Here is a 26,159-nt window from a genome sequence, read left to right as displayed (position 1 = left end):
ATCTACTCGTATTCTTAGCATTGTGCTTTTAAAACCAATTTACAATGTACTTAAAACTTATTGCCTAGTCGTTATGAGGTTCTTAGGCCCTTCAGAGGCTCTCGAGGTACGAGACTTGGTGGCAGGATGTGCCATTGAATTTTACAGATCTTCTGTTCGAATCTCGAGAGCGACGAATGTTTATATAATTTATCTTTCTTTTTTTTGTTTCTATCTTTTTTGAGCAAAACACTCGAATGCCCCAAATTGTTTATCGTTTAACGATGTGTTTGAACATTCTGATATTTTATCTTTTTTTTACCTTTCAGAAATTGGATATTCTGATATTTCATCTTTTTTACTTTATTTATACTGATGTCTTAAATTCATGAATGTTTTAGAGATACTGTATGTATTCTTTTATACATCAATTAATTACTTGTTTCAATATTTTTATAAACGTTATGCTCTAATCATGGCCCAAAAGCTAATTTTAAATCATTAGATTTTTTATATATTTTCAATTGAAACAGTGCCCAATATGATGATGTGCATAATTATATATTTTACTTGTTTTAGATCGTGAATGAATTGTTAAAAAATGTCCTACAAAATCTAAATATTTATGGAATTGCTTACTCCCCTTCTTAAGCCCCGGGGTGGGAACCTCGAAATAAGGATGAGATGCTTCCGGTATGGTGGTTGAATCTCGCCACCCTGGGGGGTACACAAAAAGGTGGGGGATCTTGCTCCTTCCATCGATGACGGGACATACTTCCTTCGGGAAGTGTTGTACCGTTGCCGGTGATGACCCTTAGGACTCAACCACAGTTCCCGCTGTTATGTATCTGGCAACAGCCAGATTAGAAAAAGGAACTGTTATGTATCTGGCAACAGCCAGATGAGGGAACCTTCCAGGCTGTGTGACGTGCTCGTGTTTTTTTTTTTACCTTTTTGAGTTCCGTAGTTCTTAGTATTGTACTTGTTCGGTGTAGTTGTTGTTATGCTCGTTCGTGCCTGTGCATCTTAATACTAATAAATGTTCTTTGCCTGTATGTAAAACGAATGGTATCGTCTCTCGGTCTACCTTGCATACATGACAAAAGAGTTGGCGACGAGGATGGGATCTTAGAACATTAGTTTTGAATCTTATGATGCGTCTGTGGAAGACTGGACCAGTTATGTGGAACGTTTAGAATCTTACTTCGTTGTTAATGGGATCGAAGATAAAATGAAAGTCCCTGCTATTTTAAGCCTTATGGGAGCAACAACGTATAAATTGTTAAAGAATCTGGCCACTCCCAACATTCCTTCTGAATTGACTTATCAAGATATCGTAAAATTACTTTCGGAACATTTGAATCCTAAACCACTGGAGATGACAGAACGGTTTCGTTTCTACAAGAGGAAGCAATTTGAAGGTGAGTCCATTGCAAATTATTGTGCCGAATTACAAAAACTGTCGATACACTGTAACTTTGGGAACAATTTAAGTACGATGCTTCGTGATAAATTGGTGATGGGTCTCAAAAACGAAAATATACAGAAAAAGCTGTTAGCAGAGGATAAGTTAACATACGAAAAGGCTAAGAGCATTGCATTCGCAATGGAATCTGTTCAGAGAGATGTGTGCGAAATTCAGAATCAAATGGTATCGATAAAAAAATTACATAGTTCGCAAGATAAAACTATCAAAAAAGACTTTTCTAAATTTAAGAAATCTGAACCTACAAAGAAGTTTGATAAATCTCGGAAATGTTACAGATGTGATAGTACTCAACATTTAGCTCACGAATGTAAGCACAAGAACACTCAGTGTAGGAATTGCTTAAAGAACGGGCATTTGGCAAAAGTCTGCCGCTCAAAACGTAACGAAACAGTTAAACAAATAGAATCTTGTTCTGAAACTGTACCAGTTAATAGCGTTAAATCACCACGACATGCAAGGGATAAGATTTTATTAGAAATTTTTGTTGAAGGGAATAAGTGTTTATTTGAATTAGATACTGGAGCTGCTATTAGTTGTATGAATGTGAATGAATTTAAGAAACTTTGTCCGGATGTAGCCATTAAGCCTACCAAATTATTGCTTAGGAATTTCGATAATTCTATGTTAACATCAGCTGGCCAAGCAGTGGTGCAAATTCAATACAAAGATCAAATTAATACAGAAACTATTTATTTGGTACATGCAAAAGTAAACGCAGTTTTTGGTCGTGAATGGTTGAGAAATTTCCAATTAGACTGGAGCTCAATTAAAGCAGTTCGGGTTGGAAATTGTAATTCTCGAACCAATAAATTAAATATCTTGCTTCAAAAGTATGAGAAAATTTTTTCTCCGGGTATCGGGAAACTGGAAAAGTTTTGTTGCCGTCTTCAAATGAAACCTAATTACAAACCGGTATTTTTTTAAACCTCGACCAGTACCATTTGCTTTAAAAGAAAGAATAGAAACTGAACTTAAGAGGTTAGTTGCAGAAGACATCATTGAGCCGGTGACATATAGTGAGTGGGCTACACCAATTGTTCCTGTTATCAAACAGAATGGGAACCTACGAATCTGTGGTGATTATAAGGTGACTATCAACCTGGGACTAAAAATTGAGCAGTATCCTTTACCCCGTATCGAGGACATTTTTGCTGAACTGTCAGGAGGGGAGTTCTTTACTAAAATTGACTTATCTGAGGCATACCTTCAAATGTTAGTTGATGAGCGGGACCGACATCTATTGACGATCAATACTCACAAGGGTTTGTTCCGTTACAAGAGAATGAATTATTGTATAGCCTTAGCTCCGGCAGTGAGGCAGAGAGCCATTGAACAAGTTTTATCAGGCATCGCGGGGTACACGTATTTTTAGACGATATTACCGTAACGGGGAGAAATGATCAAGAGCATTTTGAAAGGTTAGAATTAGTACTACAGAGACTAGAAGAATATGGTCTCAGAGTAAATAAGCGGAAAAGTGAATTTTTTAAGAAATCTGTGAATTATTGTGGTCATACAATTGATAAATTCGGCCTCCACAAAACACAAGAAAAAATCGATGCAATTACGAAGGTACCAGTTCCAAAAACTGTATCTGATTTGAAGAGTTTTTTGGGTTTAGTCAATTACTACGGAAAATTTATTCCCAACTTATCTACTCGTGTCGCTCCTTTCAATAATTTACTGCAGAAAGGTACTAAATTTTTGTGGACTGCAGAATGTGAATAAGCTTTCAAGGCATTGAAACAAGAAATTGCTTCAGACCGAATTTTATGCCATTATGATCCTAAGTTACCTCTTGTATTACAAACTGATGCATCACCAGTTGGAATAGGAGCAGTTTTAAGTCACATTATGCCAGATGGTTCGGAAAAACCAGCCATGTTTGCATCAAGGTCATTGACTAAAACGGAACGTAATTATTCTCAGATAGACAAGGAAGCATTGAGTATCGTATGGGGAGTAAACAGATTTTATCAATATTTATTTGGTCGACATTTTGATCTCATAACCGATCATAAACCCCTAGTATCAATTTTCGCACCTAATCGTAGTTTACCATGTCTATCAGCAACACGAATGGTTCATTATGCACTTTTTCTCCAAGCATTCAGTTATACAATCAAGTATCGAAACACAAAGAATCATGGCAATGCCGATACACTTTCACGGTTACCACTAACAGTTGACAAGGACTGTGAGTACTTGACTGAAGCAGACGTGACAAATATTTCGCAAGTTGAATTAATGCCTGTTACAGCAACCGACATAGCTAGAGCTACTAAAACTGATAGGAAATAGTTCGAACTGTATGAAAGTTTAAAATCTGGAACTGAATTACCTGTGCCTTGGAAAGGTAGAGAATCTGAATTTTCATTGCAAAATGGTTGCATAATGTATGGTCATAGAGTATGCATTCCTGAAAAGTACCAGAATCAAGTTTTGGAAGAACTTCATGTTGGACATCCTGGAATTGTCAAAATGAAGGCCTTAGCTAGAAGCTACTGCTATTGGCAAGGTATTGATGCCAGTATAGCCAATTTTGTTCAGAACTGTTCAGCTTGTATCGCAACGAGGAACGAACCAGCAAGGATAAATCGACATCCGTGGGAATGGCCAAATGGCCCTTGGCAAAGGATACACGTTGACTACGCTGGCCCTTTTATGGGGAAAATGTTTTTTGTAGTCTCTGATGCATATTCGAAGTGGATAGAAGTCATTCCGATGAAAAATATTACAGCTAGTTTTACAATTCATCATCTTCGTATTCTTTTTGCTCATTATGGAATTCCCTTAACTTTGGTTAGTGATAACGGCGCAAGTTTTACTAGTTACGAATTTCGACATTTTTTGAAACTGAATAATATTAAACATATAACTTCAGAACCTTACCATCCTGCTACGAACGGACAGGCAGAAAGAATAGTGCAGTTGTTCAAAGCTTCGTTGAAATCGAGTAGATGTGATTCTGGAGATCTAAATGTGAAATTACAAAGATTTTTATTACAGTATAGAATAACTCCACATTCCCTAACGGGAGAAACTCCGAGTGCCTTGTTTTTGAAGAGATGTATTCGCACTAGGCTTGATCTTTTTAAACCAAATTTGAGAGACAAAGTTGTTCAGAAACAGAGTTCGAGACTTGACACAGAATCTATCTTGCGTGAGTTTCAGGAAGGGGAGAAAGTAGCCGTAAAAAATTATTCCAGACCTAACAAATGGAAAATTGGAACCTTGAGTTATAGCATACAAGTTGGAACTGAAATTTGGAAGAGACACGTAGATCAAATAAGGAAATGTGGGAAGTCGATTGAATTATCCCAAGCTGCTACTGAAATTCCAATTTACGATAAAGAATTGAATTTTCCAGATGAGCCAGTATCCGATGATGTTGCTGAATCGGAACCGCCTGCACCTGTACCTGAAGTTGTCCCTGAACCTAAGGATGTACCTGTATCTGCCACTCCAAGTGATGATATGCCACCTAGCCCTGTACCAGATGCTTCCGGAAAGACGAAAACTGATGTGCTCCTCCGACGCTCAAACCGAATCAGGAGACCTCCAAAGAGACTCGACCTGTGACTCTATATTTTGTCGGGGAGGAACTGTTATGTATCTGGCAACAGCCAGATGAGGGAACCTTCCAGGCTGTGTGACGTGCGCGTGTTTTTTTTACCTTTTTGAGTTCCGTAGTTCTTAGTATTGTACTTGTTCGGTGTAGTTGTTGTTATGCTCGTTCGTGCCTGTGCATCTTAATACTAATAAATGTTCTTTGCCTGTATGTAAAACGAATGGTATCGTCTCTCGGTCTACCTTGCATACATGACAGTGTTGCTGTTGTGGTGGTCCGGTCATTCAGTATTATTTATCCATGTGCCTTCGGACGGGTTAGAGAGTAAGTGATATGACTTACTCCCCTTCTTATATTTAGTTATATATTCTTGTTATTCGATTTTAAATAAACTTCAGTGACCAGAACCGACTAAGTTACGAAATTTTGAAGCTTATTTTTAATAAAATCAAAAAAAAATTGCTTTGATACGTGGAGCGTCTATTGAAATGATTGAAGGTCATCTAACACAGAGATATTCAAAGTGTCATAACTCGATCACTCGGTTTTAATCACTGTAAAAAGATTTTTCTTTAATAAAGAGGGGCTATTATATTAAATATGATAAATAGGATAGAAAAAATATATAAACATTTAGACTTTTTACAATTTTTAACATTATATTCATGAATTCAAAAAAAAAAAATCTGGACTTATATACATGCGTCTAACATTTAAAAATTAGTTATCGGTTCACAATTACAGTTGATAGCCGGAATACATTCTGTCTATACATACATGGAACAGAAAGATACTAATTTCTGTGAAAAATCAACGTTTTATGCTTTGTTAGTTTTATGGATCTACAAACAATACTTTCGTTTAAATGTCATCTATTGCAGAATTTGAAAAAGAAATTGGAAGAATATATATTCTGAAATAATTCTATTCTCTATTCTCTTCTGAAATAATTATAAGATATTTCTTAAGATATTTAACAAAATAATGTATTTCACATAAAAACATTTTTTTTAATGGAGACCTAAAACACGTAATGCATTTACGAAATACCAATTTTATGAACAAAAGACACCGTTATCTAATAGCACGTTTTTAAATACATTTCCTTTCGTGTCAGCTTTACTATATTTTCAAACCCTGTATGCGAAATGTGCTCCACTGAAATGTTAACAAATGTTAGAAATTGTGTTGCTTGACAAGTAGTTTTTGGGATGAAGAATAGCACTGAGCAATGCAATGCATACTTTACTAAAAATGAAAACTAATTTTAATGGTTAATGATAAAAAAATTGAAAGTTCCACTTACAAAAAAAAGTATTATTTATTTCTTATTTATTTTCAGAAATATTTAACAAGAGTTTTAATCCAATAAATAAATCAACTGTACACCTGAAGATGATTAGCTCTTTTCCTGCCATAAAAATGCCCTATAAATAGCTTTTCCCATTTCCTTTATACTATATCTTATATATCCTTTTCAGATTATTAAATAATATCTATTGAAATACAACATACAAAGATCATTTTTATATAAAATTATTGCAATGTAGCCGACAAATTTACAATTTTATTAAGTCCCAAATTAATAACAAAGCATAAAAGTTTATCGTCGCCTTCAAATCTATTATTCTTTATAAGTAACTATTTCTTATGTCATGCAAAAAATTTGATTTAGTCATTTATCGAAATTTATAATCATATCGTGCATCAAAGGCAAGATCATAGTCAAATCTTTCAATTAAAATTCGCATTGAACTAAGTAAGAAACTGAAGAGTATTTCACATGTAATACTCTAGAGCTCAGAATTTGCTAAAGCAATTCAGAAAATTTTATGCAAGTGTTTATCTATATATCGACATTTTAGCCGTAAACCCCCACTCTGTAGAACATCTCTATTTTCCTACAACGCAATTGAATATATTTATATTCTTTTGAAAAATATAGTTTGTAAGCAACGCTGTGTTGATATATTATTTCATCGTTGAACTTCATTATAACTTATTTGAACCAGATTATAATAGCAAAATTTAGTTTGCTTGTTAAAGGAATGCTTTCTTTTGACACTGCCATAGAAACTAAAGACAAATGAATATAAATATTGTTTATAAACAACGTTGCGATAGTACATTATTTTATAGTTGAACTTAATTATTACATAACTCATTTGAACCAGACGATAATAGCAAATTTAATTTGCATGTTGAATGAATACCCTCTTTTGAACATTGGCATAAAAAGGGCAGACAAGGGAATATAAATGCACTAGAACTATTCTTAAGAAATAGGGCACCGTAAAATAAAAATGCTTTTGTAATTATTTCACGTTTTAACACCAAGTATTATATCTACGTAATTTATTATAGTTTAATAAGATAATATAATAATTATCTTATTATAATTTAGTATAGTATAAATTTAGTTTGCTAAATTAATGCACTCTTTTGACACTGGCATAGGGACTGAAAGTAAGGGAATATGAATAATATTTTTAAGCAATGTTGTAATAGTATATCGTTTTACCTCATAATAATAACCTGAACCTCATAATAATATAATTCATTTAAATCATATGATACAGTACTGTGCAAATTAATTGGGACAAACATTTTTTAAGAAAAGTGTTCCTTTCTAGGGGATTTTCTGCCTCAAACGGTTTCAACTGCATTTTCTTACAATGCGCGACTGACCTTGACTAGTCTAAACCGGTAATTATGACATATCTAAAATTTTTCCCTTCAGTTGCTGTAAGAAGCGGTCGCTTGTGTGTATTGTCTTCTTCTGACGTGTATTTAAAAAATGGATATCACTCCCAGGAAAAGGACTAGAAATGTTACCCTTTTGTAATACTTCTATGACTGTGAGGGATAATGCTGCAGCAGTTGAAGTTGGAAAATCCAGTGTTTCTAGGATTATTAATCAGCAAAAGCATTTTGGGACAGTGTCTCCAAAACGAAAGAGCAAATGTGGATGCAAACGCAAGACCACGCCTCGATCAGACAAATTTCTTGTACGAAATAGTACAATGCATCCTTACAAAACAAGTAGAGATCTTCAGAGAAAATTAATAGCTACTGGTGTGAACGTGGATTCATCGATAGTTCGACGAAGGCTTATTGAAACTGGGAGATTTCCTAGAAAACCAATCGAAAACAGTTATTAACACCTGCAAAAAGTGTTTGGATTGGCCAGGAAATATCAATCATGGACTGCACAAGATTGAAATAAGATTGTATTCAGCGACGAAACGCATTTTCTTGTTCAAGGGTTTCGACCAAGATTTTTCAGGCGAAGTGGTGGAGAACCCATCAGGGAACACCTTATTCAAACAGATAAGCACCCTCAGAAACAGATGTTTAGGGGGTTATTTTACTTCTGGAAGACATGGCAGCTTAGTACCAGTTGAAAGGATGATGAACTCTAAACAATACATTTCTATAATCGAAAGTAAAATTGTGCCTATGATACAAAAGTTCGCTGTTGGTGTTGGTATCTTTCAACAAGATCTTGCTCCATGCCATACTTCTAAGCTAGCAAAGAATTTTTTTAAAGACAAAAAAGAACGGTTTTAGATTGGCTTAGTAATTTTTCTGATGTAAATACTATCTAAAATTTTTGGAGCATTGTAAAGAGACGTCAAGCTAGAGGAGGACATATTTTGTATTAGATTGCTATATCGTGCATGTAAGTTAACCTATACTAATTAAACAACATTTGTGAAAATTTGTGTTTGTCCAAATAAATTCGCATAGCACTGTAGTAAGAAATTTAGTTTGCTTATGAAATGAATGCTTCCTTCGACAGTGGCATTCGGGCTGTAGCTAAGGGGATATAAATGCACTAGCACTATTCTCTTAAGAAATGGGGCGTACGAAAAACAAGAATGCTTCTGTAATTATTTCACATTTTAAGATCAAGTATTATATGGAATTAGCACGTAAGTATGGGATGATTAAAATGATTTCAATCTAGATTTTATTCATCTTTAACTATTTTATATAGCCGCATTGCTCGAAATTAATATGCATTTATGTATAATATTCTTATTTAAAAAATTAAATTTATATAATATACACAGTCTTTTTAATCCTTTGTCCTCGAGACCGTTTTCGTGTGGACGAAGCTGCAACCTGAGATGTTAATTAAATCTCGCTTTCTTCATTCATCGTTGATGAAAAATTGTTAAAAAACTATATATTGTTTATAACTTGATTGGGGCAGAAAACACGAAGACTAATATTAGGCATAGTTTCCAACTAGAATTGCGTGCCTGTACAAATTAGAATTGAAGATATCATGTTTCAAAAAATATCCAAATTAGCTCCTTAAATATTATTTAATTAACAATTAGTGCAATGTTTTTTTTCACTGAAATGAGTTTAAACATATATTAATGACCTGTGAAAAAACTGGATTTTTAAAGTTAAAATTTTTTTAAAAATTTAAAAACACCTTAATTCTAGAATGAAATTGTACACATATTAAATTATAATTTGTCTTACTCAAATGAGTGAAAATTACTTTCTTATTGCTGTATACAACTGAAGAGAATGAAAATTCAGTATAAATTGCTCGAGTTTAGAGTTTCCAAATTCTGCCAAATAAGGCAAGCATAATTCATAAGATGAATAATGCTAAATATTCGATTGAATACAAAATAAATGCGAAACATGAGCTTTATTTGCTAAATTTCTATATAGATACATGCAATGCAATAGTTAACAAGATTATTGCAGCAATGCAACACATCTAATAAATGTAGTGTATATAAAGTAAAATATCAAAAGCAGTTTTACATTAATAAGGCATACATGCATTTTAAGTAATACATTCACATTAGATTCATATGCTCCAACTTGGAATTAAATAGCATATATGAATTCTTAATAAAAAAAAACTAAAATTTTCATTGATGATTAATAAAATGGTGTGAATGGGGGGAAATCGCTGAATACATCTTTACAAATTACTATATAATGGAAAAGGATTTTTTTAATTAGAGGTTTTAAATGTATAATGCATATTAAAATATATGAACACTTCATTAAGTAATTAGGAAGAATGTTTCTTCCAAATTTAATTCATTAGAAACTCATAATTCAAAACTCAACTTCTCTCATCATAATTGAAAAATGGGAATTAAAAATTAAACTATACCATTCATTTCATCCATTACCTATTCCAGGAATAAAACAATATTCCCGACAGTCTATCCATACACTAGTTACGAGATTCTCTTAAAAAGACATTCTGATCACCGTGGTGATCAGGCACGATGATCAAATACTTTTTAAGAGTACAAAAGATATTTCCATTGGTTGGCCGGCCGAACCAATCAAAATGTCCTTTGTCCGCGGATCAAGATTTACAGAAAATTAAGAGCCAAAATATACAATATTTAAAACTCACGATTTAAAATTTTCCTATTGATATTGCTAAATTTTATTTTAAATTTAATAAAAAGATTTTTAAAAATATTTATAAATGGATGCAATGAATAGACCAAGGTGAAGTATTTCTAAAACTTAACTTATATGCAATAATTAAATTTTAACTATCTTTAAAATTTTAACCTAAAAACAATTACTAGAATTTAAGATGAAGATAATGCATGCAAAAAAAAATATTACAATACAAGAATTACATTATCTTTAATATAAAAATTGTTCTCAAGCATTCAAATTAAAAATTTGTTTAAAGACTTTGAAATGCGATTAATAATACTTCTATGTACTTGAATTATTTTTCAAAACTCGGGATTATTTTATGTATGCCAATACAAGATTTAATTTAGAGAAAAACTGCAATACTTTCAACCTCATTTCAAAAGATTAGAAAAACCAATATATTTGTTAACAATGCATCTTTCTACCTCGTATACATAATACAGAAGCATTTTTTCCTTTAAGGAATATTTCATACATTAATCAAACACAAGTACATATTAAACGCCACATATTATATTTTGTACAATTCTGAACTTTTAGATTGAAGCTCTGATTATCAAGTTTTCGAGTTTGATAACTAACGGAAATTTAAAGAAATTCCTTTACATAGTTGATACTAGCATTACAGAGATCAAAATCCTCACAAAAGCAATCCACACAAACTTCGTTATAGATACAGGAATGAAACACTTATTCGAACATGAAGGATTCTTTAATAATCGTCATTCAAAATTACTAAATGAAGTTTTAGAAATAAGCAAGGTCAAGAAATGGCTTCAGTTACAACGAAGTGGTGCAGTTTTATTCATAAAATTGGTTTGTAAATGGAAAGAAATTCTGCCGATATAATGGCTAAAAAGATTACAGTAATGAAATTCAAGATTTTTAAAATTGTATAGTGGCAATCTGTCATGTCAAACAATTCTTAGCAAATTCGGTAATAAATATGTTCTCAAATGCAATTTATAGAGGAAGGTACCACGAAAATTAAATCTAGGTTTTGTTACAAATTTGTTATGTAGCTGTATTTACAATATCCGTTTCTTCCATCGAGTCAATTAGTTCTTTTCGAGATTTGCTTGTGAACATATTGATAATATAAATTCAAATATAGTCTTCGTCCGTAATTGAACTGTGCAGCTTCCGCACTCCAATATGCGCTTGATGAAGGGTCCAGGTATTGTCTGTTATTCCAGGATCACTTCGATGAAAGAGTGTTCTTAACAGACACCTGAAGGGAATATTAAATATTTTAATCAATACAATTTCGATACCAATTCCATTGAATGCCAAATAGCATTAATATTGCTCATAAAATGTAATCCATAAATATGAAGATTATAGTTGAAGAAATTGCCTATTTAAATCTTTTTTCCAAGTTCATAAAAATTAAATCGTAATAAAGCTATTTGCACTACTTTAATTGCACTTGTAGAATTTATATAAATATTTCAATTATTGATCATAGTAAAACGCCTTTTCCTGAAAGTTTCGAGTATGTATTATTTAAGATAAACTGTGATGACCAATTAATAACTTTGCTTAATGAAAGATTAATAAACTTTTCAAAGTTTCTTCGCCAACCACCCTTAAAATACTCGCCAAATGTCTATACCGATACAATGAAATGTAGCTAGAAAAGCATTTAGTTTTCATTCTGTGGGCAGAAACCAAAATATTGGGATTTTCACATTAGACTCTTGAAAAAACAATGTAATTAATGCCCTTATCACGTTATTATTAACTTAAAAATAATGAATCATTGAGAAGAGGAAACTGAAAGTCTATAGCAAAAAAAATTATGCTCCTTGAAAATAATCCGGAAACAAAACGATTTAAAAGAAACGCAATTACCCGACATTTCTCATTCTGTTAGTGCACCTGAAGAGGCTTCTAGCAGAACAACATTTTAGTAGTGAGGAGGACTTGCAGAAGGCTGTCACACGGTAGATTCATTCTCCATCGACCGATTTCTTCAGACACTATAGTTGCAGAAGTTGATCTCGGAATGGCATCAATTTCGCCATTTCGCGTATTGAGAAATAGCTGGATACGCTGCTTCTTTTGGTAGATATTTACAGATGATTGTGGTTTGCCTCCTTACAGCTTACTGGAAATTTGCCTTCTACAAGAATAAAAATGATTAGAAAATGCCATGTTCTTGCTATTTAATTTGATTAAGAAGTTGAATGTATACTTGGATTTCCAATGTTTTGATATTAGTAGCGAGTATTTCATAGCATCCAGATTAGTTGCTGTCAGTTCAGAGCATGTGTGGAACCAAGAAAGCAGTATCTTCTGGTGATGAGTGATACGCCCTTAGTCAGAAACAGATCAGGACTATAGATCAAAACCTATTCGGAACCATGTTTAAAAAATATTAAGTTATAAGAAGTAATAAGTCAAATTATAAACCTATTTTACATTCGTAAAGTAGGTTATTTAATGATCAAATGTATGAATGAATATATCCTATATTCATTTCTGTATGACAATTACCAAAATTTTTGCAACATGCCGATATCGCTTCAGAATCATTCAGGTCACTTTCTTGTGTTGAGAAATAGCTGGAAAGCACGCTTCTGTCTTAATAGAAGCTTCCATATAAATTATATGTAGTTTGCATCTGTATGGCATCAGAAAACTTGCTTTCTAGAAAGAAAAAATTTGAAAATGCCACGGCGTTTCGATTATTTCAGATAATTAATAAAATTATGCATTAGTTATATTTCAAATAATTCAGTAACTGAAATTTAGCAATGCAAGTATATAGTCATTTTTGGTGAATATTTTACCACATTCAGCATAAACGGCGTCAATTCCAAAGCTATATGGTATCACGAAAGCCTTTACTTCATGGATGGATAACATGTCTTGATTCAGAAAAAGACGTTCAATATAAGCAGAAGGTACTCCAACATTTATATATCTATAAAAGCAAAATGATGTACATTGGTAAAGTTGCAATTTAATAATCAAATTCTATCTTTATTTTGGTATGGCTATTATCAGTTCTTGCAACTTACCGTTATCTCTACGATACCATTCTGAGAAAAAAAAGTTTCTCTATCCCCCAGATTGCTGGTAGAGAATGTCAAAAACTGAAGTAGTCACTACAAATGAACATTGACAGATCGTCAATAAGAATTTTATTTAATCAGGTGTACATGCATTGACATAATTAGAAATAAAAAGAGCAAAGTACACAAGAATTCATTTCTTTAGAAGCTATCAAACGCTGGCAGTATTTTAAATATATTTGTAAAAATATCCATCTAGACTTGTTATTAATCATACTAATGTGTTATTTCGAGAATCTTTCGTGAGCTATGCAAATGTTTAAGAACATAAGTTTTGCATTCAAAGTACAGTCAATAACTGTCTAATTAAGATTGCTGTACAGTTTCTCCACCAATCGTCGTTTAATTCTATTCAAATAAAAGAAATCATAAAGTGATTAAATGCAATTTCGTTTGAAAAGCATTTATTTTATGTAAGAAACCAACTGAAATTTTGTGCATTGTTATATTGAGACAATAGGGAAAACGTTTTGTACTTCTAATTAGTTGTATATATGCCTCTAATTAGGACTAATAGGATTAAAAATTGATTTTTTACAAATTAACAGTAAAATGTTTTATTCAGAAAATCAGATCCTCGAAAGCCAGAAGCTTTAAGAAATAATTAAAATTACCTGGAAATATTTCTTGTTCTATTTTTGCACTTTAAGAGAGGCTTCTGGAATGGCAACATTTTACTTGTGACGAGGAGACATGCAAAAGGCAGTCGCAAGTTTGTTCCATTCTCTGGCGATTGATTTTTTCGGTCCCTCTACTCACGAAAGTTGATCTCGGGATGGCATGCGCTTCATTTCCTCTGCTTTTCTATTTTCAGAAATAGCTGGAAATTCTGCATCAGTAATAGATGTTTACGAGTAATTATGGCTTGCCTCCTTTAAGTTAAATGTTTTCTGGAAAATTAAATAAAATAGTTAGATAATGTCATCTTTGTGATTTCAATATTATAAATAGGAAATAAAAGGATACTTGAATTTCCAGTATTTCAATGTCATCTGTAGTGAGCATTTTACAACATACATCGCAATAGATGTTAGTTCATAAGTGTGGGAACCGAGACGGCAGTCTCACTTTTGGTGTCAATGAGGACCCTTTATTCAACAAAAGATCATTACTATACATCAAACCTATTCCAACCTACATATACTTAAATAGTAATATAAAAAATAGTAAGCAAGTTTAATTATATAATAACCTACTTCACATTCGTAAAGTTATTTAATAATCAAATGAATAATTATAATCTAAATTCATTTTGATATGATAATTATCAAAATTCTTGCAACTTACCTCAATGATTCTGAAGAATATCAGCAACACTTGCTAAGTCTTATTCTTATGTTGACAAATAACTGGAAATTCTGCTTCTACTTTGATAGACGTTTCCAAGTAATAATGGTTGCTTCCTAATTTAAGATAAATTTTTCATTAGAAAAATATTTGAAGATACCACGGTGCTTTGGCTATTTCTGATAATTAATAAAATTGTTAATTATACTTCAGATAATTCAGAAACTATATACATGCGTTACCAAAATTGGTTTTTATTGAGAATTTCACCACATTCAGCAAGAATGCCGTCAATTCAAGACACATGTGGAATCACGAAAGTTGCATTACTTCATGGGTGGTTAGCACGTCTTTATCCAGAAAAACAAGTTTATATTAAACAGTATGTGCTTAAATTTGTATATACCTATAAAAATAAAGTATACGTTGTTAAAAGATGCAATTTAATAGGTTTTGACTATCTTTATTTTTTTTATGGCAATTATAAATTCTTGTAGCTTACCCTTATCTCTCCTATACCATGATGAGAAAAAGTTTCCATATCATCCAGATTGCTGCCGAATATGTGTCGGATATAGAAGAGTCACTCTACAAATGGACATGGGCACATCTCCAATAAGAACAGAAATTTTATTCCATTATTTAAATCGGATATACATGCAATCAACACAACCACATTTTTTTTTAAGTTAACAGCAATTTAATTCCCAATTGATAAGCAAACTACTCTCAGTATTTTAAATGCATTTGTAACATGTTAAAATAGTTTTATTTATCCTAGTGTTAGTTCTCAATCTTACGAAGGGTATGCAAGCGTATTATTTTAATGACAAATGTTGCCATCAATTAATTAATCCTCCTTTTAACAATCATTGATTATACTGAAGAATACAGTACAGTTTTTCCTCCGAGCGCCATCAAATGTCCTCCAAATAGAAGCCAGCGTAGTGATAAAATGAAGTTACGCTTGAAAAACATTCAATTTTCATTCTATCAACGACAGTTGAACTTTTGTGGTTTGACATATTTAGACGTTATAAAAACACTGCTTTGTGATCATAATGAGCCACATACACACATCTCATTAGGACTAATATAGGATTGAAGATTTTTTAAATCAATAGTAAAATATTTCATTCACCCATAAAAATTCTAGGGAAGCTGAAGACTTTAAAGGCAGAAAAAATTACCTGGAAAAGTCTATCCTGTTTTAGCACTTCGAATGGTTCCTTCCTAACCAGGCAACATTTTCCTGGTGAAGACGACATTCAGAAGGCTTTCGCATGCTGGCTCCATTTTCAGGCGATTCATTTATTCCACTGATGCATTTGCAGAAGTTGATCTTGGAATGGCAAGCCCTAAAGTTTCACAGATACTTATGTTGAGAAGAGGCTGGAAATGTTACATCTGTTACGATAGACGTTTCCAGGTAATTATGGTTAGCATCCGTTTCTTATGGGAACCCGCTTTCTAGAAGAATAAAACGATTAGAGAATATCATGTCGTTTTTTGCAATTTTAATATTATAATCAAGAAACCGACTATACTTGTATTTCCAATATGTTGATCATCTGTAGTGAGAATTTCTGTAGTGATCATCTGTAGTGAAGTGTAGTTGATGTCAGTTCAGTTCATGGGGGAACCAAAGAAGCAGTCTCCCTTTTTCATGGCGAGTGGTATCCAGAAATACTATAGGAAATAAGCGTTCTAACCTATGCCTACTTAATGTGCACTTAAGTTGCAATTTAATAATCAAATCGAATGTTTATATTCTATAATCAGGCATGAAAGTTGTCAAAAATCGTTTAACTTACCGTTATCTTCGATAGCATTCTGAGAGAGTTTCATAATCATCCAGATTGCTAGTGGAGAGAATTTGTGACAAACTGAAACGGCAATCATTCCATAGACGAGGCTTGAGGGATGTGTCATTGTTCCTATTATTAGTATCTAATGCATCTGACAATCAATTCACATGATTCGACAGAAACCTTCTGGTATCAGTGAAACATTTTAAGTTTAAGGTAACTCCAAATTTCTGTTATATTTACCCACCGAATTGCCTTTATTTCTTGCGCCAGCTACTACTAATAAACCAAAAAGTCGTAATGATGCTCTCTGTTACAGCAGACAACACCAAGTATCGCCTATGTAATTGTGGTAATATCACCGCTAAAAGGCCGCTTCTGCTAAATATCCAGACATTACGAACATTTCGTCCGTACTCAATCAGCATATCAAAAGTATAGATTTCTTCGGAATTCTGAAAACTTACGAACGATTCAAAACTTCATAACCAAGAAATTACATTAATCTTTCCAATACGGCATCTATTCAAGCTATGGCAGCGAATCTTACAAAATCAATTTCGGTTAGAATTTTTGAACTGAAGTTTTTAAGCCGAATTTATTCTTTATCCTTATGAAATCGTCTGCTCATTTTTAAGTTGACCGTTTCTATCGTTAATAAGTTAAAAAATACAAAATTTTCTAACTTATTCACCCAGTTTGTTATGAACAAGTTTACTCTTAAATAAAATATATTCAAGACTGAACAATATTTTCCTCAAGTTTCTTTTTAACATATCTATTCCTTCTCATAATGCTTTTAGTATATCTAAATAGAAAAAGGTAAAGTTTGATTCAAAATTGTTCAAATCGTTTCATTCAAATTAATAACTTAAATTTTGAAATACTCGTGATTTATCTCGAATGCTGCATCCAACACAATTATATTTCTTAAAATTCATTCCTAGTTCTATTTTTGCCGATTTCTCCAGGTCATTTAATTGCAATTTAAATATGTTCACATTAAAAATAAATTTGTATTAAATTTTTGTTTACTTGCAATACGAAAAATACAAACAAAATAAGTTCGAAACTAGCAAAATATTTCAGCTGAAGTAGGCTCAACTATTTGATTAAAGAGTTATTGCCTCTTAAATATTTGTACATTTTTATGGCGGATTGAGACAGAATAGAGCCAGACTGTGTGTGATAACGGATGAATTATAGGAATTATGAATAGGATCATTCAACTGCATGGAATAGCAAAACGTTCAGGCTTACTGGTGTAAAACTTGCCGTATAGGCAATAGAGGAAATTTCACTCCGAGAGTAAAAGACCTGAAAGTGTGAATGAGTTCAGAACATTTCGGCAAAACAGTATAAGAATATGTCATGGAAATGCAATTGGTACATTTCTGAATATTAAAAATTCCTAATTAATTTTTAAAGGAAATTAAACATCAACTTTTTAAGCAAAGATTTAGAAGTTTTGAAATGAATCTATGGTTAATTCTCAATCAATTACTCTTTCTATAACGTCTGGTTAAGCGAACGTATTCCAAGAAATTAGATATTTAAAGATTCCTATTAGACATTTCATAGAATTTAAATTTAAGAGTTGGGAAGGATTTTTTTTTATCAAGCTCTAGCACTAAGAAATTTATAAGGAATATATCTAGTGAAGTCACAAGAAATTTATAAAAATGCTACTTTATTCAATCCATTGAAGTAGTAAGTGCTGTGTGTCTGTCATTCTCGTACCATAAAGAAATAATTTCGATTATCCGTCGGAATCAACTTGAATTACGAAAGGTGACTAATACGATTCCAATTCAGATTGATTCTATGAAACACCGTCACAAACAGGACCTCGACAATTAAATCTACTTAATTAAAATTTTCCTCATAGTTTCCATAACCTATAAGTTAGTCAAATTCAAATACAAAAGTGCGTTTAATATTAACAAAGTTACATTTTCATTTAAAATTTAGTTAATTTTGAAACGACGTAGACATTCTGTTCTTCCATCATTCCCAATGGATACGGGCGTTTTAAATTCTTAACTGATGCCCCATTGTTTCGTCCTTTTTTCCTTCCAAGACCACAATATTTTTCACGAAGATTAATTTTCTTAATTGCTTTCATTTAAATTCTAATTTCCACAACTTAATTCAATAATTCTTACAAAATCACACACACTGGCCACATTGTCACCACGATGACTCCATCTCATAAGCACTCACACTGGCCACACTACAATCACAATTCATCTCGCACACAAATTTCCTACACCGCCTCCATACGACGACTCCACAGTCTCGTACACACGATTCCACATTTCTCGCACACATTACCCACGCCACCAAACAACGACACGATTCCACAGTTCTCACACTCATTACCCACGCCAACAAACAACGACACGATTCCACAGTTCTCACACTCATTACCCACGCCAACAAACAACGACACGATTCCACAGTTCTCACACTCATTACCCACGCCAACAAACAACGACACGATTCCACAGTCCTCGCACTCATGACCCACGCCACCAAACAACGACACGATTCCACAGTCCTCGCACTCATGACCCACGCCACCAAACAACGACACGATTCCACAGTCCTCGCACTCATGACCCACGCCACCAAACAACGACACGATTCCACAGTCCTCACACTCATTACCCACGCCACCAAACAACGACACGATTCCACAGTTCTCGCACTCATTACCCACGCCACCAAACAACGACACGATTCCACAGTTCTCGCACTCATTACCCACGCCACCAAACAACGACACGATTCCACAGTTCTCGCACTCATTACCCACGCCACCAAACAACGACACGATTCCACAGTTCTCGCACTCATTACCCACGCCACCAAACAACGACACGATTCCACAGTTCTCGCACTCATTACCCACGCCACCAAACAACGACACGATTCCACAGTTCTCACACTCATTACCCACGCCACCAAACAACGACACGATTCCACAGTTCTCACACTCATTACCCACGCCACCAAACAACGACACGATTCCACAGTTCTCGCACTCATTACCCACGCCACCAAACAACGACACGATTCCACAGTTCTCACACCCAACAAAAAGCTCAGAATCCTCGCTCTCATTACCCAACCCACCAAACCCGACACGATTTCACATTTCTCAAGCCGCCAACACCACACAACGAGTCCTCCGCTTTCACAACCATTTCTCACTCAGAATTGCATACAATATCCAATTACGCGATAAGCGATTTTCAGATATTTTTACTACCAGGCCCACAACACAACTTTTGAGTATGGCCAATTAATCCACAGCGCTTTCGCTCCACATTTCAATAGAGTCGGGACTTGCACAGCCTTCTTACCTACTATGATCTCGCACGGGTTCTGTTTCACATACAACCATCAAGTATATTGATTTAACGCCATAGATCGCATCCTTGGGCAAGATCGCATGACAACTTTCTTAATACTCATCAAAATGTAATTTTCCCATTCGCACAACGCACCTTTCAATCTGAGGATTGAATGTATCCTACTGCCCAAGTTCGAAAAACATTTCGATGAACATTTTATGTCCAAAACGATAATTTAAAATATTCAAAAACCCAGAGTCGATATTCCTAGTTTTGATGAGAGATGTATCGAGTTAAAGCAGGTTAATAGTAGTGCAGGATTTACGATTTATTCAACAGCCATAATTTTGTGGATTCTATACAAAAACTTCCTACATTCTGCGTAACTTACCAATTTATAAATTTAAAACATTCCCATAATCGGGGCAAGTACCGACAGCTGTAAACTCCCGGTCATGCACTTTGATAGCTCCGTTGGTTACAATAAAGATGCATTCTGAATAGAAGATGAATTAAGTTTAATTTGTATCAAGTATCAATTTCTAAATGTGAAAGCGATATTTGGATGCACGAGTCTAGTTTTATTGCATCTTTCATTTCTATGATTTGATGTTAAAAATTGACAAAGAAGTGAATACAAGATCAAATATATTTTTCTAAATTTCAACAAATTAAGTTTATTGTTAACCTAAGGCAGCTGATTTCGAATCAGAAACGGTTCAATTGAAATACACTTCGATTGAAATGTTAAATTACTTATGCAATAGCATATAAAATTCACCGTTTGGATACATAAAGTAAATAGATATTCATTAAGTCAGCAATAAGTGTAGGGCACTAGTAAAATATAGAATGTTGATATAATATAGATTTGTTCGATTAATGGGAACTAATACGTAGGACATTAAACCAGTTCACAAACAAGACTCACACGCGCATCGAATAAATGAATTTTTAACTCCGCAATTAAGAGTATATATGCAATTTAATGTATTAACTCTGCATGCAAAAATCATGAATACTTCAATACCTCAAGTATATAATTAAATAGCAAATGTCCCAAATATTTAAGAAGCTATATAGAATAAGAATATCAAGAATACAATAAAATAAGAAACTATTTTAAGAAACTGCAAAATCTCTGATCAAAGAATCGACACAAGTAGGAAACTAAAAAGACCAAAATACAAATTATTACTCGGCAAAATTAAGATGCATAGAATCTTGTTAAAGGATATAATTCAATTAAAATTTGTAGTTACTTCATGAAATGACTTATGCTTTATAGAAAAGAATTTCATGTTTTAATATATATCTAGCAGAGATTAAACCAAATTCCTGCAGGATTAAACTGACCCCTATTTCTATCGTGTTATTTTTTGCATCTTCTTTCATTGACCGAGTGGAGTTCTTAATGGTAAGACAAGCCTACTGAACATTTCTAGTAACAATTTGTCGCTTCATTGATATGCTAATTATATGCAGTTAAAAATTGCATAAAGTATTTTAAAATTATAGAATTTTTTCTTCCGGTTTAATAATTTATATCGCGTTTTAATAATAGAATGAATAAATTGATAATAAACCTAAAAAGATTGCGTATTCAATTTAGATTTTATTAGGCGACCTGAAATTTACCAATTCAATTTAAAATGAAGCTTTGAATAGCGACATGTACTGAAGGTTTCTATTGCATTTGAAAAAACTAAGCTCAAGGAAAGATAAACTAAAAACTCGAAAGATTATAAATTGAAGCATTCGAGATGCGTTAGTAATATCCCAAGTTGAAATTATACGCGAAATTAAGTTAAATACTTTGGACAAAGATAATACTTAATGGATGGACTTTTCACTCGGTTAGCGCTGAGAAATAGAAGGCGTTGCTAAAAATAAAACTGAATTTTAGTTTGAGATTCATTTTGGAAAATTACATTAATTCAAATTGAGAGAATACTCTAAATTAAGGAAAGAAAAATTTTAATTTTAAGGATTTTTTTTATTGCAAGGTCATTCTAGTTTTATAATTCTTATTCCTATACGAGAATGAATGTTTGAATTATATGATATTTTGAACTAAACGGAGGATCTTAACGCGTTAATTTTTGAACTCTAATATTCTGATTCAACAGGGAAGAAATATCCTTGATGTACGAATATTCCGCATAAACAGCCTCCGAGCAGCTAAAATACCACAATAAATAGACATACCCAGTGAAGTCCAGTTCGGCAGACGACAATATCCAACATTTTAGCCGTCATCCTTAAAGACCTAATATGGCGTGATGGCGTTTTGTCACGACATCGAGGAACTAGTATTGGATTTTAAATAAGCAACATGGGAGAGTGTCACTTGCTGCGACTTCGGCTTCAACATGCGCACAATCCATCATAAGGAGGGTTATATCTGAACTTTAAAGCGAATATACTTCACCAAGCAAAGAATCACAAAATAAAAAACTAATCATTTTCTGAGACTTTATCAAGTTGTATGAGGTAGAAAGTGTTCATAAATTGTTCTCTTCTTCCAAAAATATATAAAAGTGGCTCTGCAGCAAGAACGAGGAATTTTTAAAAATTACAAAAATTATTATTCGAATTTGAACCCGAAAGGAACATCCACAAGAAATATAAATTTTTTAAAATAAACAACAATTATTGCGCCAAATTTAAAAATAAATCTACCAAAACTAGCGAAAGGAGAAATAAAGGTGGTCTGTGCTCATACCATAGACAGAATGATTACTTTAAATATTATCAACTGGAATTTTATGTCAAGGGCATCAAAAAAAGCAATGGTAAGCAATATAGATGTAAATGAAGAAACAAGATGAAAATATTTGGTTTCGAATTTCAGCTAACCTTCGTTGATATTCCTGCATGACATCCTCAGGGCACTACGGTGGCCTAGTGGTAGGGTCTCTCCCACGTAATTGGAAGGATTCAGTTTGGAAATTCGATTCTACTAAAGATTCATCGTTAATGCAGGCCGTGTGAACGCCAAACAGCTATTGCAAATATGCAAAATTTTGGAGAGAAAACCCTACCAGAGGTGTCACCCTCATCATCGGAGCTCAAATTTACAAGGTCCATAAAATATGATAGAATCTAAAATACTAAGTTAAAAAATATGAAATGACCTAAATTATTTCAGATTAATGCTATCTTCATCAAAAAAGGGATATTAGTAACAACTCAGTGATATAAAGATATGATGAAATGAGGGGTTAAATTATTTTAAAAAAATTCAATTCGCATTATACTTTTAAAATACGTTCCTAACTCAAAACATGTATTCTCAGAATCTAAAGAAGTCTCTTCGAAAGTTTCAGAAAGGATAAGCAGACATTAAAAAAAAATCAGATGTCAGTATGTTGTTTCATTGACCTCTATGCATCGGATCAATTTCTTTTTTTTTTTTTTTTTTACTGTCCTTAAAGTAAAAATCCCTCTAATAATGACATTTGTTGAATGAAATATTTTTATCACATTTTCCTAATATTCAACCAAAGCTGGCAGATTTATTTTTAAATTTATAGCAATAATTATTGGTTATTAAGGAATATTCTTATACTTTATGCATGCTTCTTCCGGGTTCAAATTTGGAAAACTGTTCTTTATTTAAAAGAAATATCCATGCTTGCTGCAGAGCCACCTTGCATAGATCTTTGGAAGAAGAGAAGGCTTTTTAAAACTCGTCAATATCTTTACTATTTAAAAGTTTCAAAAGATAGTTTTGTAGTTCTTTGCATGCTGTAATAATTTTTTTTATGATTTTTGTAAAAGTTTAAATATTTTGAATAATGCTGGGATCGTTATATTTTATAATTTAGTATCTTTTGCCTTATTAAGTGATATCTTAGTATTTTGATGCCATATTGATTGTTAAGCGGAGATAACCATTGAACGGTAAATTATAATGGGTAAGTTGTATTATTTCAAGTTAAGTTTCAAGTAAGTCTAATAATAACTATAAATTGTTTTTGCGTTTTAAATCTATTGTAGAATATTTTGCTCGCTAAAATATCCATTTATATTAAATGTTTCTTTCGGAAAATCTGAACGGTGCTACTATTTTAAACCCAGACTTTCTTTTTTTAAATGTTTCCATAATTTATATAATTGGCGAAAGATCAATTTTATACATATGACACCTTCGTTTACTAGAAAATTGAATTAATAAATAAATTTTAACTCTGAAATAAAAGTTTTTGTTAACTCTATGGGAATACTTTGTTAAAACATTCAAATATAAAATTAGAAAAGTCAACTATTTTTTTTTGTAAAATTTGCTTTGGCCGAGTGAACAGAATGATTTTTATATAAAACATTTGTTTGACATCTTAGTTTTAACATGTAATATTTTGCTAATTAAATTTAAAAAATCAATTCTAAAAGAGAAGTCGCTTTTTTTATTAGCTTATGGGAATTCTGCTTATTCTAAAGAATAGAAAAGTAAAAATTTTGTACTAATACTATATTACTGAAATTTTCTAAAATCAAATTTTATTTTATCTATTTGATGAAATTCGATGTAAATTTTCGCTACCAATATGTAAGATTTTGGTTTCAAAGCTTGTCAAAAACGAAGAATAGTTCATATTACCACAAAGTTTTGAGGTTGATTACTACAAATAATTTACTTTATAACTACAAATTTTTCATAGCTGCATGTGACCATATTCTTCTGTCTTAAAGAATTTTGATGGGTAAAAACGGTATCTGGAGTAAAAGTATGCGCAATACTCAATAACCCGTAGTTTGACCAAAAACTCCTTTCCTATTATTTAAGCATTTCATTAATGAGGCAATTACTTCAATGACGAATTCAGATTTATTTTAGTCTAAAAAAAAAAGAAATTTAATGTTTCGGGCAATCGATATTACACATATTTTGAACATTTTATGATTTATGTTAGCTTAGTTCCGTTCCCTTTGCTCTTTTATTCTACCTGAGTGTTATAATGTTCATTCTAGAAACGTCTGAAATTTAGCTAAGGAGCCTTTCGGGTTATCTGAACTTCCAATATAGCACTAGCTTATTAGGATAGTTATAAATGATTGTATTTTATTCTGTACAATAAAAGTAGCAAAAATGGTAAACTCTTACGTTAGAAGATCTGAGGATGACCAACTCAAATTCATCTGCTTGAGACTACCCAGCTTCAAAATATCGAATTAATTCAGTATTGTCATTGATAAAAAACATTTTATTAGGCGGTCATTTCTATTTATTGTAATAAATTGTTCCAAACCATAGCTATATGTCCAATTATAAGAAATGTATATTCTGAGGGGGAAATGTATCGGAATGACCATTGCAATAAAAGCTCCATAATTATTAATCGGTATTTATAGTTCAAGTATTTAAGAATTGGAATTCATAAAATTCACTTATTTATAGTAATAAAGATAATGGAATCTTATTTGAAAAACGTTTATAGGAATATATTGTAGTTAATTATTGCAACTTCAAAAAAAATTTCATTTATAATTAAGGAAATAAAAACTATGAGAATCGCTGAAAGAAGTTATAATGGATGTTTTCATTATTGCAAAAATGAATAAGTTATAATATTTCGTCACGATCTGACTGTATTTCGTTCAAACACGTCAACTAAATTTGACTATTTTTCAAAACTTTACATCAAAAGAAATTTTAAATAATTTGATTAGCATAGACTTTACATTTAGCATAGACTGTGGATGAATGCTTCATAAATAAAATCTGATAATTAGCATAGACTTTACATTTAGCATAGACTGTGGATAAATGCTTCATAAATAAAATATGATAATTTAAAACTTCTCTTTTGCATTAGAAAAGTAGACCTAACCAATAAGTAAAGTTTCCTACAAATTGTTTCCAAAAAATACTTAGTTCGTTTAATTTCAGGTTTCCAGATTGTCGAAGCGAGCTCGTAGAAATACGTAAAGCATTTAATATTTCAACAATATACACTTTGCAAAACGTGTGCTACGAGTGTCTTGAATGTTTTATTTATCTTAATGGTTTGGTAATTAAAACTCCAAGTAACTATGCATAAAAATAGTTGAACTTAAGCATCTAATAGTACAAATTTGTCTCGTATTGTAAACATAACTTTTCAAAAGTGAAATTTTACAATGTATTGTGTATTACGA

The 26,159-nt window shown here is 32.4% G+C and overlaps 1 protein-coding gene and 1 long non-coding RNA gene across 3 annotated transcripts; one reads left to right on the top strand and one right to left on the bottom strand.

The window, feature by feature from the left end:
* Positions 1–3,862: 3,862 nt before the first annotated feature.
* On the top strand, positions 3,863–5,050 carry LOC129968349 (uncharacterized protein K02A2.6-like). Its single transcript, XM_056082206.1, has one exon. The coding sequence runs from the start codon at positions 3,863–3,865 to the stop codon at positions 5,048–5,050; it is 1,188 nt and encodes a 395-aa protein (XP_055938181.1).
* A 5,693-nt stretch (positions 5,051–10,743) lies between these two features.
* LOC129969164 (uncharacterized) lies at positions 10,744–16,439 on the bottom strand. Of its 2 annotated transcripts, XR_008784470.1 has the most exons (11): positions 16,399–16,439; positions 16,042–16,321; positions 15,354–15,461; positions 14,852–15,257; positions 14,179–14,652; positions 13,511–13,597; positions 13,280–13,413; positions 12,984–13,136; positions 12,682–12,838; positions 12,339–12,609; positions 10,744–11,715 (listed from the first exon to the last, which is right to left on the bottom strand). It is a non-coding gene; the product is annotated as an uncharacterized LOC129969164 (long non-coding RNA). The 2 variants fall into 2 exon arrangements; XR_008784469.1 differs by having other exon boundaries at positions 12,339–12,838.
* Between the last annotated feature and the right edge of the window lie 9,720 nt (positions 16,440–26,159).

The sequence above is a fragment of the Argiope bruennichi genome, chromosome 5 (genome assembly GCF_947563725.1).
Source record: "Argiope bruennichi chromosome 5, qqArgBrue1.1, whole genome shotgun sequence".
Taxonomy (NCBI): domain Eukaryota; kingdom Metazoa; phylum Arthropoda; class Arachnida; order Araneae; family Araneidae; genus Argiope; species Argiope bruennichi.
The sequence above is the reverse complement of the archived record's forward strand: the minus strand, read 5'-3'. Positions and strand labels throughout refer to the sequence as shown.

Bases quoted from the DNA above. Each gene is read 5' to 3' on its own strand.
- LOC129968349 (XM_056082206.1), top strand. From the start codon at position 3,863: ATGTATGGTCATAGAGTATGCATTCCTGAAAAGTACCAGAATCAAGTT.